This window comes from Vicugna pacos, chromosome 33 (genome assembly GCF_048564905.1).
Source record: "Vicugna pacos chromosome 33, VicPac4, whole genome shotgun sequence".
Taxonomy (NCBI): Eukaryota; Metazoa; Chordata; class Mammalia; order Artiodactyla; family Camelidae; genus Vicugna; species Vicugna pacos.
The window spans coordinates 15032088-15048139 of NC_133019.1; the positions used below are offsets into that span (position 1 = coordinate 15032088).

General features: G+C 45.4%; 1 protein-coding gene and 1 non-coding gene across 4 annotated transcripts in view; both read right to left on the reverse strand.

The window, feature by feature from the left end:
* Nucleotides 1-1909: 1909 nt before the first annotated feature.
* HTR3B (5-hydroxytryptamine receptor 3B) overlaps nucleotides 1910-16052 on the reverse strand; it is a 36147-nt gene continuing 22004 nt past the window's right edge. For 2 of the 3 annotated variants that reach the window (XM_072953972.1, XM_072953971.1), the window contains exons 5-11: nucleotides 14265-14309; nucleotides 13833-13942; nucleotides 13242-13411; nucleotides 12557-12714; nucleotides 3866-4076; nucleotides 3571-3753; nucleotides 1910-2621 (exon numbers count right to left, since the gene is read on the reverse strand). In XM_072953972.1, coding sequence (XP_072810073.1) covers nucleotides 2386-2621; nucleotides 3571-3753; nucleotides 3866-4076; nucleotides 12557-12714; nucleotides 13242-13411; nucleotides 13833-13942; nucleotides 14265-14309 — 1113 coding nt within the window. In that variant the 3' untranslated portion in view covers nucleotides 1910-2385. The remainder of the gene's footprint in view (nucleotides 2622-3570; nucleotides 3754-3865; nucleotides 4077-12556; nucleotides 12715-13241; nucleotides 13412-13832; nucleotides 13943-14264; nucleotides 14310-16052) is intronic. The other variant, XM_072953974.1, reaches the window with a different exon arrangement.
* On the reverse strand, nucleotides 3094-3195 carry LOC116276798 (U6 spliceosomal RNA). The gene has a single exon (XR_004186301.1). It is a non-coding gene; the product is annotated as a U6 spliceosomal RNA (small nuclear RNA).

The following is a 16052-nucleotide window of genomic DNA, read 5'->3' on the forward strand; positions in this document are numbered from 1 at the left end:
TCCCAGCAAAGAGCGGTCCTCTGCCAGCCGCTTTAGGAGTGATGCCTGTCACTCAGCCCACTGTGTTTTTCTACCCACCAATTCCTGACATCTGCCCTGCGGGAGGGATGCTGAGGGACTGCATGGCTGACTTTGGGCAGATTTCATCCCTCAGACTGGGGAAAACACAGTAGAAATGTGTCCATCATCAGTGGTGAGCTGGGTTTAAATTTTAATAATTTTGCATAGTCACCATGAGCAAAACTCTGTGTGGACCTGGGCAGAGATGAGGGATAAACTAGAAATAGAAAAGAGGATTTCTATTTCAGGAGTGTATGATCTATTTTACAAGTGATGCACACACACAAACACACACACACACACACACACACACACACACACACAAAGCCACAAAACATTCAAAGAGGACAGGAGATAATGTACATCTGAAGATACAAGAGAGAAGACAGAGTCCTGGGGGCCAGGTGGAAGAGGTGAGGGAAGACAGCTCCTTTGAGCAGGATCTTCAGACAGTGATATGCAAGTTGGTGAAACAAACAAACAAGAGCATGGCAATTAGAAGTAGAGGCTTAGATGGAAGTACAGCCCTTCCTGAGGAGGATGGCAGGCAGGCTGGTTTGGCTAAATTGGGGACTCTGTAGTAGGAAGCAATGAGAAATGAAGAAGGTCAAATATAAGGGGAGGGAAACTTTGTGGAAGGCTTGAATTCTAATCTTAAGATTCAGGTTATGAGGCCACAGGAACCACCACATGATAGGATGATCAGTATAGAACTGGCAACTGAAGAGTATGAACCAGAGGTTGACTAGTTACCCAAGTACAAGGTGATGAGGGCTCCTCCGGACGAGAGGCCGTGGTCATAGGTGGGAAGCTAAGGGACCACTGGGACTCTGATGGTTAATTTTACATGTCGACGTGGCTGGGCCACGGTACCCAGATATTTGTTCAAACATTATTCATGATGTTTCTGTGAAGGTTTATCCTGGAGGATAAAACCTACTAGTTTAAACCAGTAGACTCTGAATAAAACAGATTGCCCTCCAGAATATGGGTGGGCTTCATCTGATCATTTGAAGGCCTTAAGAGAAAAAGATCAACCTCCATAACAGAAGAGCACATTCTGCCATCAGACCTCCTTTGGACTCGAACTGCAACTCTTCCCTGGGTCTCCAGCCTGCCGGCCTGCCCTGCAGGTTATGGATTTGCCAAGCCTCTGCAATCACATGTGTTTTATGGGCTGAATTGTGTCCCCCCAAATTCATATACTGAAGTCCTAACCACCTGTACCTCGCAAAGGGACTGGATTTATAAACAGAGCCTTTAAAGAAGTAGTTAGGGTTAAATGAGTTCATTAGGGTGGGCCTTAGTCCAATATGACTAATGTCCTTATAAAAGGAGGAAATTTAGATAGACATGCACACACACACACACAGTAGACAGACCATATGAGGACACAGGAAGAAAGCAGCCACCTACAAGCCAAGGAGAGAGGTCTCAGAAGAAACCAGCCTTGCCGACACCTTGATCTTGGGCTTCCTGCCTCCAGACTGTGAGAAAAATCAATCTCTGCTTAAGTCAACCCATCTGTGATATTTTGTTACGGCAGCCCAAGCAGATAAATACAAAGATAGCGGATTATAAATTCCTTGACCCCAAGGGCCATGCATTAAGGCAATCTCCCAGCTCAGTGCCTTACCCATGGTGTGTGTTGATAAATGTTGTGCTGGATTGGACACAGAACACTTAGCACCTGGATCCCTTCCAATAATAATACACGGCCGAGAAGGCACAGAGAAAGATGACTCAACAGGGGCGGTGGCGCAAGAGCTTCAGGATGCAGGCATGGGGGGAATTTTGTGTTCTGGTTGCAACAAGGTTCCCCAGAAGTCAAGTCAAGTGAAGAATGATCTGAAACTGACTCATTCTGTATTGTCTGGCGTGTCTAACATAATACCTAGGGCTTAGGGCAATGAAAGTTTTGTTGAATGACTCACCTAGTAAGTGATCAAGATAGAACTAGGAGATGGAGTGATCTTACAATTAAAAAAAAAAATTAAACATACATGTCTGCTTGTATAGGCCTAGAAATTTTCTGAAAGAGATTGCTAATGGTGGTCCCTTCTGGGGAGTGAATTGGGTAAGAAGACAGATTTACTTTTCCACTGAATACCTCGTACTGTTTATGCATTTTCATCATGAATGCATTACTCCTGGGTCGCTCAACAGCTCATTAGGTGTGCCTCCTTGGGCTGAGTAATAAGAGGCAACAGCGGCTGGAGAGCTTTTAAACCCATTATTCCGCCCCCTCCAATATCCTCCCCCAAATTTTCAGCCTTCCCCACGTGCCATGAGAGCACACTGATTGAGACGAGCAGACTTCAGCCTTCACAAGCCGCTCCACGACACCCAGAGGGAGCACAGGGTGACGGTGTAAAGTCCCAGCACAACGAGGTAGCTTTGGAAGAGCATTCGGTCAAAGCGTTCCAAGAGGGCCAGCCACCCGGCCTCCTGCTGGTCCGCCTGGTCCCGGGTTTGGAAGTAGCTGCTAATGGAGCGGAGCTGGGACCAGACTTCCTTCAGGGTCTCGGACTGGGCCTGGTGCTCTTGCCAGACGGGGGACTCTGCATGGGAGGAGAACACTCTGCATGAGCCAGAGACTTCGAGGGCTCCCCTGGACTTCCCACTGAAGCCGATGGCCTCATCCTTCAAGCAAGGTTGTAGGCAAAATGGGGCTGGGTTAGGATTAGGGAACCTCTCCCTGCCGCTGAGGGGAGGCAAGGCTGTCCTGAAGGAAGCCCTAGAGAACGTGGCGAGTCGGGTGTTGTGTAAGCAAGGTGTCTGGGCTCATCCATCCAGGAGATTTTCTGAGCTAGTCACTTAGCGCTCTAGGGGCTAGAGTAGTTCTTTTTTAAAAAATTGAGATGTAACTGACATACAACATTATATTAGTTTCAAGTGTACAACACAGTGATTCAATATTTGTATATGTTGTGAAATGATCACAGTAAATCCGGGCAACACCCATCGCCACACAAAGTCACAAATATTTGTTCTTGTGATGAGAGCTTTTGGGCCATACTCTCTCGGCAACTTTCAAGCATGGAACACTTTATGAATCTGTGTGTCGTCCTCGCTCTGGGGCCATGCTGACTTCTGTGTCGTTCCAATTCTAGTATATGTGCTGTCAAAGGGAACTTTGGGATGATGTATATACTTGCTCACATGAAGCAACTAGAACCCAGATACATACAAACTGCATGTGTGTGTGTGTATGCGTGTGCACAGGCACTGCACTATTCTGGAGTCAATGGCTCAGTCACTTCAGGGAACTGGCTGAAACTAGAAAATGACACAAGGGAACTGAGGGCTTGACCTCTAGGCTAAAATGGGGCTTTCTGGAAAGCCAGCAGGAGACGGTCTTCAGTCTCCAGGGAGGTAATGTAAAAGGCAGTGCAGAGGCTAAGCAGTGGATCTTTCCATTTTCTCACACAGCCTGCTGCCCTACCCATGGAACTGGCGCTGAGGGTGATAAAGCAAGACAAGGCAGGAGCCCCAAGGCTTCCCACAAACCTGTGACCCCGGCAGACTGGGTGCGGGGATCCACTCTGGGCCCACCAGCATCGGTGTCCCCTCGAAGGCACAGGAGGGTCTGCTCCTGCCGGCTGCACTGCTCGTCATGGAGGAATTTGACCAACAGGATGGACTTGGACAAGCTGAGAACCAGGAAGGCCATGCAGACCGTGAAGAAGACCCCTGCAGGAAGGAGCCGGAGGAGGCGGAGTTAGCAGGGCTCTCCGGGCCTCCTCCTTCCCCCCATCTGAAACGCAACATTGGATCTTTGACAGGAGTGACGGAAGATGCTCACCAATCAGCGGGGTGCTCACTGAGCTCCTGGGCACCTCATCAGACATGTTGACCCTGAAGACCGTGTAGCCCACCAGCACGCTGGTCTTGAACACAACCCTGGCACGGCAGGTGGGCGGCAGGTAGAAGCTCCCCAGGTCCACGAGCATCAGGAAGATACTGGGAATCAGCAGACTTACAACATAGACCAGGGGGCGCCTGCGAATCACCACCTGGCAGGGGACAAGGGACCTACTGAAAAGAGGGTCTAAGCCAACGGACGAATGTGTAGCCAAACCCCAGCCAAGAACACTTCCTGCAGTCCCAACATTTTTGCATAAAGTGAAAAGTCTGTGTAGTTGAGAAACAGGAGATCATCTTGTGGTTTAAAAAATAGGGGAAAAAATCTTTTAAGCTTTACATAAAGCTAATATTAATATTAATAATTATAATAATAAGTTATCATTTATTTACCACTTGCTGTCTGCCAGGCACTAGACTAAGTGTTTCATATTTATTTATTTAATCCTCTTAACAACTCTGAGGACTGGGTGTCATTATCTCCATTTTACAAACAGGGAAACAGAGGTTCGTAGAGATGAAACTGCTGGTCCAAATTCACACAGCTGGTTAGGGAGAGACTGTTTTAAGACCAGGTCTTATACCCAAATCTTCCTTCTTAAACAGCTCTGTATGCAATACATCGTATTGGTTTGGGTTTAGCCTATCTTCTTACTGTGAGCGCAAACACCTTAGCACCTGTGTATTGGTCAGAGTCTGGGCAGGAACAAATAGCACCATTAAATTGGGAAAGTTGAGGGGGGCTTGACAGGTGTGGGCAGGAGATAAAGAAATTATAAGAGGGAAGGCAGTGCTTCAGGGCTTGGGGGGACTGGCTGAGCTGTCCCTGAAGGGGCCAAGGGCTGGGAACGTGATTGAAACCTGGGGAGAGAAAACTGGGCAGAATTGTGGTTTCCTCTTTGGATCACAGCCAGCTTGGCAGGGAGAGAAACGGAGAAATAACACCCCACTCCCTCTCCCCCTCCCTCCAACCTCCTGCCACTGCTCCACCTGCCAGCAACTGGCCCAACCTGACCAGGGGTCCCATCTCTGCAGGCCACAGCCCAGTTTCTAGGAGCAAACGTAGATTTGAGTGGGGAGCAACTGAAGATAGCTGGTGGGGCCTGCAGGATGGCTGGGGAGAGGGCTGCTGAGTGGCGTTTGTAGCTGGGAGTTGAAGTCTCATAAAATTATAATGAGTATTTTGCCACTTTTTTACATCTAGCTTCTCTGGGGTGGTGATAGGAAGCATCTGTAATTAACACAAAATCTATTCTCATCCTTCCTGGAGAGAAACCAGGATATGACAGGGCTGCCTCCCCCAACCTGTGGACCCTTCGAGGATAAGAGCAGCAACTTTTTTAACCCCTCATGGGGCCAAAAATAATACCCACTTTATAGCAGGTATTCAGTAAATGTTTACTGAACAAATGAATGTTCTGGGCCCTTTGCTGTTGCATTTGGGGAAAAAAATAATGTCTGAAACCTCCCATGGCTCTGATTTCTATGTGTCAGCGTGCTAGGTAATTTTCACATGTGATGTGATGTGTTTAATCCTCACTGTGAGTTTGTTGTCAGGTGACGTAGCATCTCCATCTTATAGATTAAAAAAAAAATAAAGCTCAGTCCTTAAGTAAGTTGAGTAAGTGGCAGAGGTGGGATGGGCTCCCACATCTTCTGATTCCAAGCCCTGTGCTCTTTCCCACACAACATACTCTTGGTCCGATCACGCCCCTGCGCTGAGTTCAGGATTCTTCTCCCTCACCTCTGCCTCCCTCTCTGGAAGAGAATTATTTAGAAATGAGCCAAGGCAAAGGCCAGGGATGGAACAGAAGGTGGCGGGAGAAGAGCCTGGCTGGATGAGACCAGACATCACCTTGCTGATGAGAGCGGGGTCTCCCTGCCTTTGGGTCTTAGACGCATATCCTGACTCAGCGGAGCTTGGAAGACCAGAGCCATTTGGTAGGTTGTAGTTTGGCTGTTGTCTTCCCCATGAAACATAATTGGCTGCAAACATCTAAACCAGAGGAACACTCGCTGCTTTGCAATAATTTGGTTAATTTACATTTTTTACCAAAGTGCAGTCAACAAGCAAAACCACCACAACAAAAACTGTCACCAACCTGCCCCTCTCCACTCCCTTCATCATGCTGTGACAGACGTGGCTGTGGTCAGGTGGGGCCAGGAGAAGGGGGCCAAGTGGTCAGAGGGGCCCACAGGGGGTCTTGTGCTGGGGGTCCCACCTGGGCTTTTGGTGATTGGCCATATGGGACGTTGGGGTGACCAAGCCTGCTGTCTCTGGAGGGTGGAAGTGGGAAGGCCTGCAGAGACTTCATGTTGGATATTATATAAAGGAGATGAAAAGTGTAAAAACAAACCCTAAAGAAAAGTACCAGTAGGCACGGTGGTTAAGCAGAAAGAGCCCACACTTAGAGTCAAAGGGACGGCAGAGTCTCTAAGCCCCTCAAGGACAAGTGCTTACCCGTGCTAGCTGAGTGATGCCGGGGAGTACTTAACCCTCCATGCCTTGATATTTCCCTTTTTGAAAAAGCAGTTTATTTTTTGCCTTGCCAAGCATCTTGGGTACAATTGAGATCTGCTGCTGTACTCTTTAAGTAAAGTTCCCATGTAAATAGCGCATGCTGAGATGATTTCACTCCACCCAGAGGCTGACGCAGAGAATGAATGGAAATCTGGGTCAGAACCAAAGATGGGCAGTGTGGCTCCTAGGGGTCCCTGGTTTCCAAGAAAGTGCAGTGTCCTCAGACCACATGTTCCCCAAAGTGCCGGGGGAGAGCGGTGACAAAGCTAAGGGATTGGGAGGCAGGCTGGCGTCATGCAGTCACAAGGAGCCCTGCATTTAGAAGGGCCCCAGGCTTGGTTTGGTCCCATTTTGAAATTCTCAATAATTTCTAAGCCATGGGCCCTGCCTTTTCACTTTGCACCAGTCCCTGCAAATCATGTAGCCGGTCCTCTTGCGAGAACATTCCTCACTGGGTATCAACAGTAGCTGAAAGTAGAGAGGAAACAGGGAGGCATGAGGGTAGACAATTAGCTTGTGCTGTGTCATAAGGCAGAAAGCTCCCTGTCTATGTTTGGATTATAAAATTGTGAAGTTAGGCAGGCCCTCCAAAACCACCTCATCCATCCCACTGCCTTTTAGCAAGGATGTTCCGATCACTAAGAGACCGAATAGTACCTACAGGCTTGGTTTTCTTCATGAACAAAGAACCCACCTTTCTCTTTAGGTTGATTTGGGCAATGTTACCCATGGACTAGACTAATTTTCTCTACAGACCCAGTGCAATCTAGAGAAACTCTAATTTTATCCCACAGTTTTCAGAAATGCTTTGTTTTCATGATGTCATTTGATCCTCAAAGCCCTTTACTCCCATGTTCAAGAAACACTAGTTGAACATGAACAGAGCCACAGGAACCATTCTAAATATTGGAGTGAGAACTGTGAACAGGACAGGTTCCTGCTCTTGCCACCTCAACGACCCCGGTCAACATCTTATGGCATCAGGAGCCAGATTCTGATGGTTAAATGTTTCACAAGTCTACAGATGGAAGTTTGCCCCAGAATGGACCGTACCCAGAGTCTACACTTGATCTGATGATGAGATTTGGGACTGAGTTTATGTTTAGATGATACTTTGGTCTTAGAATTGGGTTAAGACATTTGCGGATGTTGGGATGGGGTGACTATACTTGACACGTGGGGCAGAGATGAATTTGGGGGAGTCAGAGGGTGGCAGGCTGTACTGGGTTGACTAATGCCCCCCCCCCAAATTCATGTCCTTCCAGAAGCTCAGAATGTGACCTTGTTTGAAAATGAGATCACTGCAGATGAGATTAGTTAAGATGAGGTCTTATTGGGATAGGGTGGGTCCTTGACCCAATGTGACTGATAGCATCATCATCAGAAGAAAAGAGGCATGCAAAGGATAAAGCCACATGAAGATGAAGGCAGATGCTGGAGTGACACATCTACAAGCCACGGAAAGCCAACATTGCTAGCAACCACCAAAAGCTAAGAGAAAGGCATGGAAGAGATTCTTCCCGACGGCACCCAGAAGGAACCAGCATGGTCAACACCTTGATTTCAGATTTCTGACCTCCAGAACTGTGAGAGAATAAATTTCTATCGTTTTAAATGGTCCTTTGTGATGGCAGCCCTAGGAGACTAACACAGGTGACTTGCCCAGTAACACACAGTGGATGGATGATGCCACAGAAACGGACTGGAAGATACTGCTTGTCTTCAGTTGTATGTCATCACATCATCATAGAGAATTAAGCATAGAGTTTCCAGAGTCAGGTTCGAGTCCAGACTCCACCAGTCACCCTGTAACCTTGGTTAAGTTCCTTAACTTCTCTGCACCCCAATTCCTCCATTTGTAAAAGTGTGGATATGCAGAGTCCCCGCCTCATAGAGTTGTGAGGATTACATCTACAACCTCCTAAAACGGGGCCTGATGCAGAGTCAGCTCTCAGTTTTATGTTGCTGTTATGATGCCTCCCTGGACAGATTTCGAGACCCATGATAGGGACTGAGAGCCTTGTTTTATTTATGCTTGTGTTCTCAGTGCTAATCATTGAACTTGGCAGATGATAAGAGGTGAAAAGATGTTCACTGATTTGTATTAGACTCTTAATAATGCTACTTCTAGTCCCAATGGGCTAGGAGAGAGGAGTGAGTCCAAACAGGTCCTCTCCTAGCTGAGCTCAGTCCCCTGAGGACTACCTGTCTGCAGGTCATGTCAGAGGCAGGGCCCCCTGATGCCAGGGGGATGGTACATCCCCAGCTCAGTGAGACACAGCTCTCTGCTGAAATGTCCCTACCTAGAGCCCATCATTTCTAATGGACTAAAGGAGCTGGTGCCTTTAAATTCCGCAGAAAGGGAAGAAAAAGCACTTTAGTTTCAGTCCGTGTTCTCCATTAGACACCCTTCAGGTGTTAGCAATATTATGCCACAATTTCATTATCCATTAAAGCCAGGTAATAATAAGTACACAAAGGTATTTGGAGCCTATTGATGTTAATGAAAGAGATCAATCTAATTCAGAATGTGTGTGTGGAGAGCTCCTTGGAGATGGAATAGGCCCCAAGGTTAGCCTCTAATTGCCTCCTTGATGGTAGACCCCACCAGTACTCAATTTTGCATGACCGTCTTTATGACATAGTTGGAATTTTGACGCCCAGACTCCCGCTTCACACCGAAGCCCATTTTCCTCCTCTCCCAAACCCCTCCCAACATTCCCAATTCAGAAAGAATGGGGAAGTTGCTGCCATTTAAGTAAGATCCTTGCACAAGAGCGAGAGTTTCTTGGATTTAGACCATAGGCCAGGCTGGATCAGCAGAAAGTTCATGATTTCAGGGTTACTTGAATGACCCTGGAAGGGTTTCTCGGGGTCTAAGTTCTCTCTCTCTCTCTCTCTCTCTCTCCCTCTCTCTCTCTCTCCCTCTCCCTCACTCTCTCTCTCTCTCTGGAGTGACCTGGTGGAGCTTAGAAGGATCTTCTATCAAGTTTATGAGCTGCATTCAATGGACATCTCAACAAAATTAATCTACCCTCATCTAGAAAGGAAAATTACACCTACCAAAGAGGATGAATGAGGCATCTTTCTTTCCCAAATGCCCCTCTGCATTTTTCTAGGAGTCCCTTGTGGGGCCCCAAAATCCTGCCCGGATGAGCATTTACTTGGTGACAGGACATCTTGTGATCAGGCTGCTCACTTTAGTTTCCACAAATCTCCACCCTTTTCCATCCAACACGAGTGCTCACATTTCATTTCTACCTCCTCCTGCTTCTACCCTCATTCTTTACAAAACAGAAAAGAAACAAAACACTGTTATACAGAAATAGAATGCTCGCCCTGCTGTTTCTGGGAACCAGCACCTCCAGTGACGTAACTGGAGGAAACCTCTCCTCCATGGCTGCTGAATCGGGTTCCTGGCTGCACACATACACCCTTGGAGGCTGGAGTGCCTGTGCTCTGGGCTCCCTATGGAATGCAGCCTGACTCCAAAGTGTCAGTGGTGTCCTGAGAAACAACACTGCCCTGGAGTTGGCAGATGTGATGACATGTCAGCTGGCGCCAATGGGGCACTGGAAGCATCTGATTCAGTATCGATGGCAGCGGTGTACATCAGGCCCAGGGCAATGATGTGTGTAGCTCTTGGTTCCTCCTGCCTGCCCCCTCTGTCCCCCACCCTCTGATGGACAGCCTGGACTAGGACACAGCAGGTGATTAGATTAAGAGGGGGACGGCCGCTTGCTGCCAGGACCCTGGCAGGCCCAGTGTTGGCATGGAACTGGGCTCCAAACTTCACATCATTGGCCAAGGGTTGGTGAAGGACACCAGGGTGACTTGATTGCTAAATTCAGAGTAGAATGTCAGGTATGGAGCAAGAGAACGTGAGCCAATGGCAGTGCACAGAGTAGGAACAGGGAGGTAGGGAGCTGAGAGAGGTCGAGGGAGATAAAGAACTGAAGTAGAGAGTCACCGAATCTACTTGAAATCTTCCAACGTTGCAGAACTCCTCCTGAGTCTAGCTCCCCGCCCTACCACATACGATCGTTGACTCTTCTCAGGATTCTTTCCCTCCTCTGTTTCAGAGTGCCGGGGAGGAAGCCAGCCTTGCTAGATAATCCACCTTAATGCCCAGGGCAAAGGGACCCAGGGAGAAGCTTCGAGAGCATGACGTCATATGGATGTCCCCTCCAGCCCCGCTCCACCTGAACACTGAATGGAGAAGCAGGGCGGTGAAGAAGGCAAAGGAATGGGACCATGCTTCTTGAGATCCAGGGGAATCTCTTCTGCCTTCAATCATCTTTTATGCCTCTGTTCATCATATTTGAAATGGAGCTAAGACATAGAAAACCTTTCACCACAGTTGAGAAGACAAATTAATATTTAGGCTAAAGGGTGATATGTAATTACAAATAATGGCCGCTCTATGGAGAGACTGAGAGAGAGAGAGAGAGAGAGTGTGTGTGTGTGTGTGTGTGTACACATGCGCACACAAGCTCCTGTTTCCTGCCCCATCTCTCGTCTTTGTTTGTCTCCTCCGTGCGGTGTAGGTAATGGTGTGTGCAGCATTTTCCAGAGTGCTTGGTAGGTGACTGCATTCCACCTTGCACGTGCTACTCCCTCGCATTTCCCTTTAATGCTTTCATTATTCGGGCTGCATTAATAATGTTTGCGGGCTGATATCTTTAAAATTAATGAGCTGTTTACTCTTAGCCAAGAAACTCATTGAAATTAAAAAAGCTTTCCTTTTTTTCCCCCTCCCTTTCCCTTGATTAAAAAAAGTGGACAAACAAGCCACCATGCAAGCTTTGCCGAAGACCCAGGAAACTAGGCAGGAGCCCACGCCCTACCACAAGGAAGGTGTGAGTTGCGATTAGCTGGTCCGCAGTGATATACATTAGTCAGTCTCAAATCACAGCTGTTTCTGAGGGGCCTTGGTTTAACAACAGCTTTGCTCAAAAGCTGCACACAACACCTTTTAACCAACGGAGGGCTTCTGTGCCTTCAATAATAGCTGATTTCACCACCACCACCCCTCCTTAGTTTGTGATTATTCATTGTAACCATAGTACCTTAGTCTAGGCTGAATTTTCCTAGGTCTGTTCCAGGAGAATTCATCTGACCTGTCTGTAGTCTCTGCTTTTCAATCAGATTACCTGGCATGAAGGACCCTCCCACCCTGCCCCCGCCAACTACTACCACCATCACCAGCTGACTTTGTGCAGAAACAGCAGAGCTGAATGCTAATGATGAGTCCAGGGGCTGCAGGAACTTGTTGCAGACCATGTGTCAAGACGGTTTGCCAGGAGGGAAGGAGGACGGCGCTGCTGGAGTGCAAAGCAGCATGCTTCACTGTCCTGCACACACCCCTGCCCCCTCTCCGGGCGCCTGCTGGGTAAATCTCCCTGTGAACAATGCAGCCAAGCGCATTCCCAGTGGTGCATCTGAGAAGTTCCTGTTCTCATGAGGCCCTTTTAGGGTAGTTGTTTTTTCTGATCCGGAAACTGTCAGTGGTCTGTGAAGATCCTGAGGGTGATTTGTTAGCTAATCCCTCAAGATGTGCAAGTTAATAATATGATAATTTTATGCATTTGCATCTGGAATTAATTAATAATTTACTCAATTGCAAACAGGACATTAATGTTGAAGAGACACTCGTTTCCAAATTTTTTACTATGGTGTGTGTTTCCTTTTTTTTTTCCCTCTATCGGTAGTAATTAGAAGTGAGGATATCAGGGTCTGGGAAATAGCTCAGTGGTAGAGCACTAGCTTAGCATGCACGAGGTCCTGGATTCAATTCCCAACACCTCCAATAACAAAAAAAAGTGAGGATGTTGTATGTACTGAAAGGCTTGAGGATTCCTGCTGTGGTGGCTGGTTCAGGTCTCTGTGTCTGAAGACCATTTTCTTTATATTCGTATGGAAAGGGCTACAGCAGTTCACCATCTGTGACTTAACCTCTGGTCTCTGAAATGTGAGTGTTAGAGACACTGACTTGCATTTCTGATGACAACAAATGGGAATATGCAAGAGAGCAGAGATTCCTCAGCCCAACAGAGAAGGTCAAAGATGGCAGAGAAGCAGGCAACTGGGACAGAAAGGGGGCGGACCTACATTAAACCGAATCTGGGCAAAATCTCCAGCGCTGCTCCGCAGGATGTTATATGTTGAGGACACAGAGAGAAGTTCCCACTCACTGTCGTTCAAAAATGCCTTTTTGTCATGCGTGGTGTCTTCTCTGCTCCTCAGGAAGGCCAGGTCTACATCTTCCACTGAAAACAACAGAGAAAAACAGTTGAATTGCCCACAGAGAGAAGCACCAATATCAACCCACCTTTCTAACTCCGAATTCAAAGCCTTCCTTATATTCCTGCCCCGGTGTAACAGTCTTACTAAGATGGGGTCGAATATAATTATTTTGAATTAGGGGTAGGGATGTGGGATAAATACGTTCTAGTCATTGTAAAATCACAACTCTGAATTATGGGTTTGTATCCCATTATCTGTAGAATGATGGAGCTGGTCCTGTGACTTCTACAACTTTCTCATGGCAGTGGAGGCCTTATGTTATATTTCCAAACCAACAGAAGCAGTGGGCTATATCTCTGGGTACCACACTGAATTTACCCTGAATTTAAGAGGAGCCAAGTAACTGCAAGAAGAGATTCTGATTTATAGAAAGTCAATTATGGTAAGAATGAAAGAGACCTGAGGGATGGCATAATATAATTTCACCTGTGTGTGCCAACCTAGCCCAAGTGTGTTTGCCCACTAGCAGACTACATCTCTTATGCCTTACCTGTGTGCAGAATGCTACTGAAGGTTAGGCTGCAATTCTGGATATCAAATGGAAAAGCATATGTCTCTAAGTTGCACGCAGAGACCACCTGGATGGGCTTAGAGTGCTTAATGGTCCCAGATGAATTCACATATACATAGGGAAGGTCGGGTGATCTTTCAATGTCCACACTATATGAGACACAAGAGGTCTTGTTACAGAGAGGGCTTTTGTCCTTCCAACACATAAACAGAACTGATTATGAAATGATAATGACCATAACATCCAAGGCTAGCCTAGAAGTGCAAAGACAGAATCACATTTGCCAGCAGATAATTCACCCTGGCAAAGGTGGGTTCTGCACATGACAGCCTCATAAGTCAACTCACTTGCTACTCTTTAAATACAGACATAGTCCATGAGCAGCATCAAACATTAGTAATCAAACCTGTATCTTAAGTGATGTTAACTCATGGTACTTCTAACCTGAATATTCCCAACAACCTGTTCCTCTTCAAGTTGAGGAAACAAGAAATAATAACAATAACATAAAGTAATCAGCAACTGGTCTGAATATTCTAAAGTCTATAAGCCCCACAGAAATACACTTACAACTCATTAATGATGATATCAGGGGCCCAGATGGCACTTAGAGGTAGGGAGATCTCGTCAATCTCATCAAACATGCTGGAGTTCCAGGATAAAAACTCATCATCCCAAACCTGTTAGGAGTAGCCAGAAAAGAAACATCACAAAAGGACAATGTCAACGTCACCAAAGAACTGAAGGATTTGAATGAATACTTCAGTTCATCAGCCTGTTAGTACTATCTGTTAGAGAAGACTTTCCAGCCAACATCTAAAGATGGTTGTCCCAACTAGAAACCACCGCCATATATCTTACACAGGTTCTAATAAAGCAGGTCTGCTGCAGATGCAAGAATCTATAAACACAAAGGTAACACCTATTCCTTAGAATAATGACATTTTGCAACAGATCGAGCTCAGGAGTCCAGCATGCACAGAAGGAAACATGATCATTTACCTCACGGTACCAGACACTTGTCTTTAATTTTTGATTCTGTGCATCCTGCAAAGCAAAAAGAAAATTCACACCAAATCTTAGAATGTCAGTAAATCAAAGCTTAATTCAATGGTATGACAATTCAGAGGAAGAAAATTGAATCCAACTAAATAATGCTGATGTTAAAAACATTATTTTGACTCTTCAAGATCTGAGGATTCTCAGTTCTTATGACACACACCTGTCACTATGAGCTTTATTATCTAAGACAAAATGACACCTTAACTGCACTTGACATCTTAAATGATTTGCTAGTCTCTTTCCTACTCTAATTAGTTACCCTGTCATTAATCAGGCTGAAAGATGATATGTAGTCTTAGCCAAGTCTGGACTAAAAAGATGAGACCAAGCTTTTATTTGAAATCAAGATGTTATTCATAATCTTTGAATGAGTGTTGTCTCACCTGCTACTGGCAGTCATTCCTGGTGTTACCTTATGTTTGGATTTCTCCACTTATAAAACAGATGGTTGAGTTTAACCCAAATGAGGTATATTTTTGGTGATATAAATAGATGTGATTTTCCATGTCTGCAATGAGTCAGTATCTTTTTTAAAAGGATCCCCCAAAACATCAAAAAGAAACCCTCTTTACTAATTTTTTTCATATTGAATCTAGTAAACGAACATTCTAAAATTGCTATGTTCTTAGGGATTAAAAGAAAAGGAATATCTCACAACAAATACAAACATCAATTCAAATGGATCATAAACCTAAATGTAAGAGCTAAACTATAAAAGTCTTAGAAGAAAACATAGGAGCTCATGTTTTCATGACTTTGAATTAGGAAACAATTTCATAGCTATGATACCACAAGCACAAGCAACAAAAGAAAAAATTAAAATGAAATCAAAAGAAAAAATTTTGATTTCATCAAAATTTAAAACTTCTGTGCTTTAAAAGATGCCATCAGGAAATCAAGTGACAACCCACAGTATAGGAAAAAATATTTGCAAATTTCATATCTGATAAGGGGCTTGTTCCAGAATATATAAAGAACTCTTACAACTCAACAATAAAAAATTAAATAACCCAATTTTTAAGTGAACGGCAAAGGACACAATCAACAGAATGAGAAGGCAACTCACAGAATGGGAAACAATATTTGTGGATCATATATCTGATAAAGGATTAATATCCCGAATATTAAAGAACTTTACAACTCAAAACAAACAAAAATCCCTATTTAAAAATGAACAAAGTGACATACACTTGAATAGACATTTGTCCAAAGTAGACACACAAATGGCCAATAAGCCTGTGAAAACATGCTCAACATGACTTCTATGGACCAAATCGTGTTCTTCCAAAATTCACATGGGACTGTATTTGCAGATAGGACTTTTAGGAGATAATTAAGGTTAAATGAGGTCACAAGGGCAAGACCCTAATCCAATCGGATTTGTGACCTTAGTGAAAAAGAAAGAGAGAATGACCTCTCTTCCTCCTCTGTGTGAGGACACAGTGAAAAGGCAGCCACCTGCAAGTCAGGAAGTGAGTTCTCACCAGGAGCCAAATTGCCCGGAACTTTGATCTTGGACTTCTCAGCCTTCAGAACTGTGAGAAATAAATTTCTGTCATTGAAGCCACCCAGTCTATGGTATTTGTTATGGCAGTCGGAGTTGGCTGATACAATCTCTATTCTTTAGGAAAATACAAATCAAAACCACAATAAAATTCCATTAGCATGGCTATGTTTTTTTTTTAAAAAACAGGCAGAAAATAAGTGTTGGTGAGGATAATTGGAACT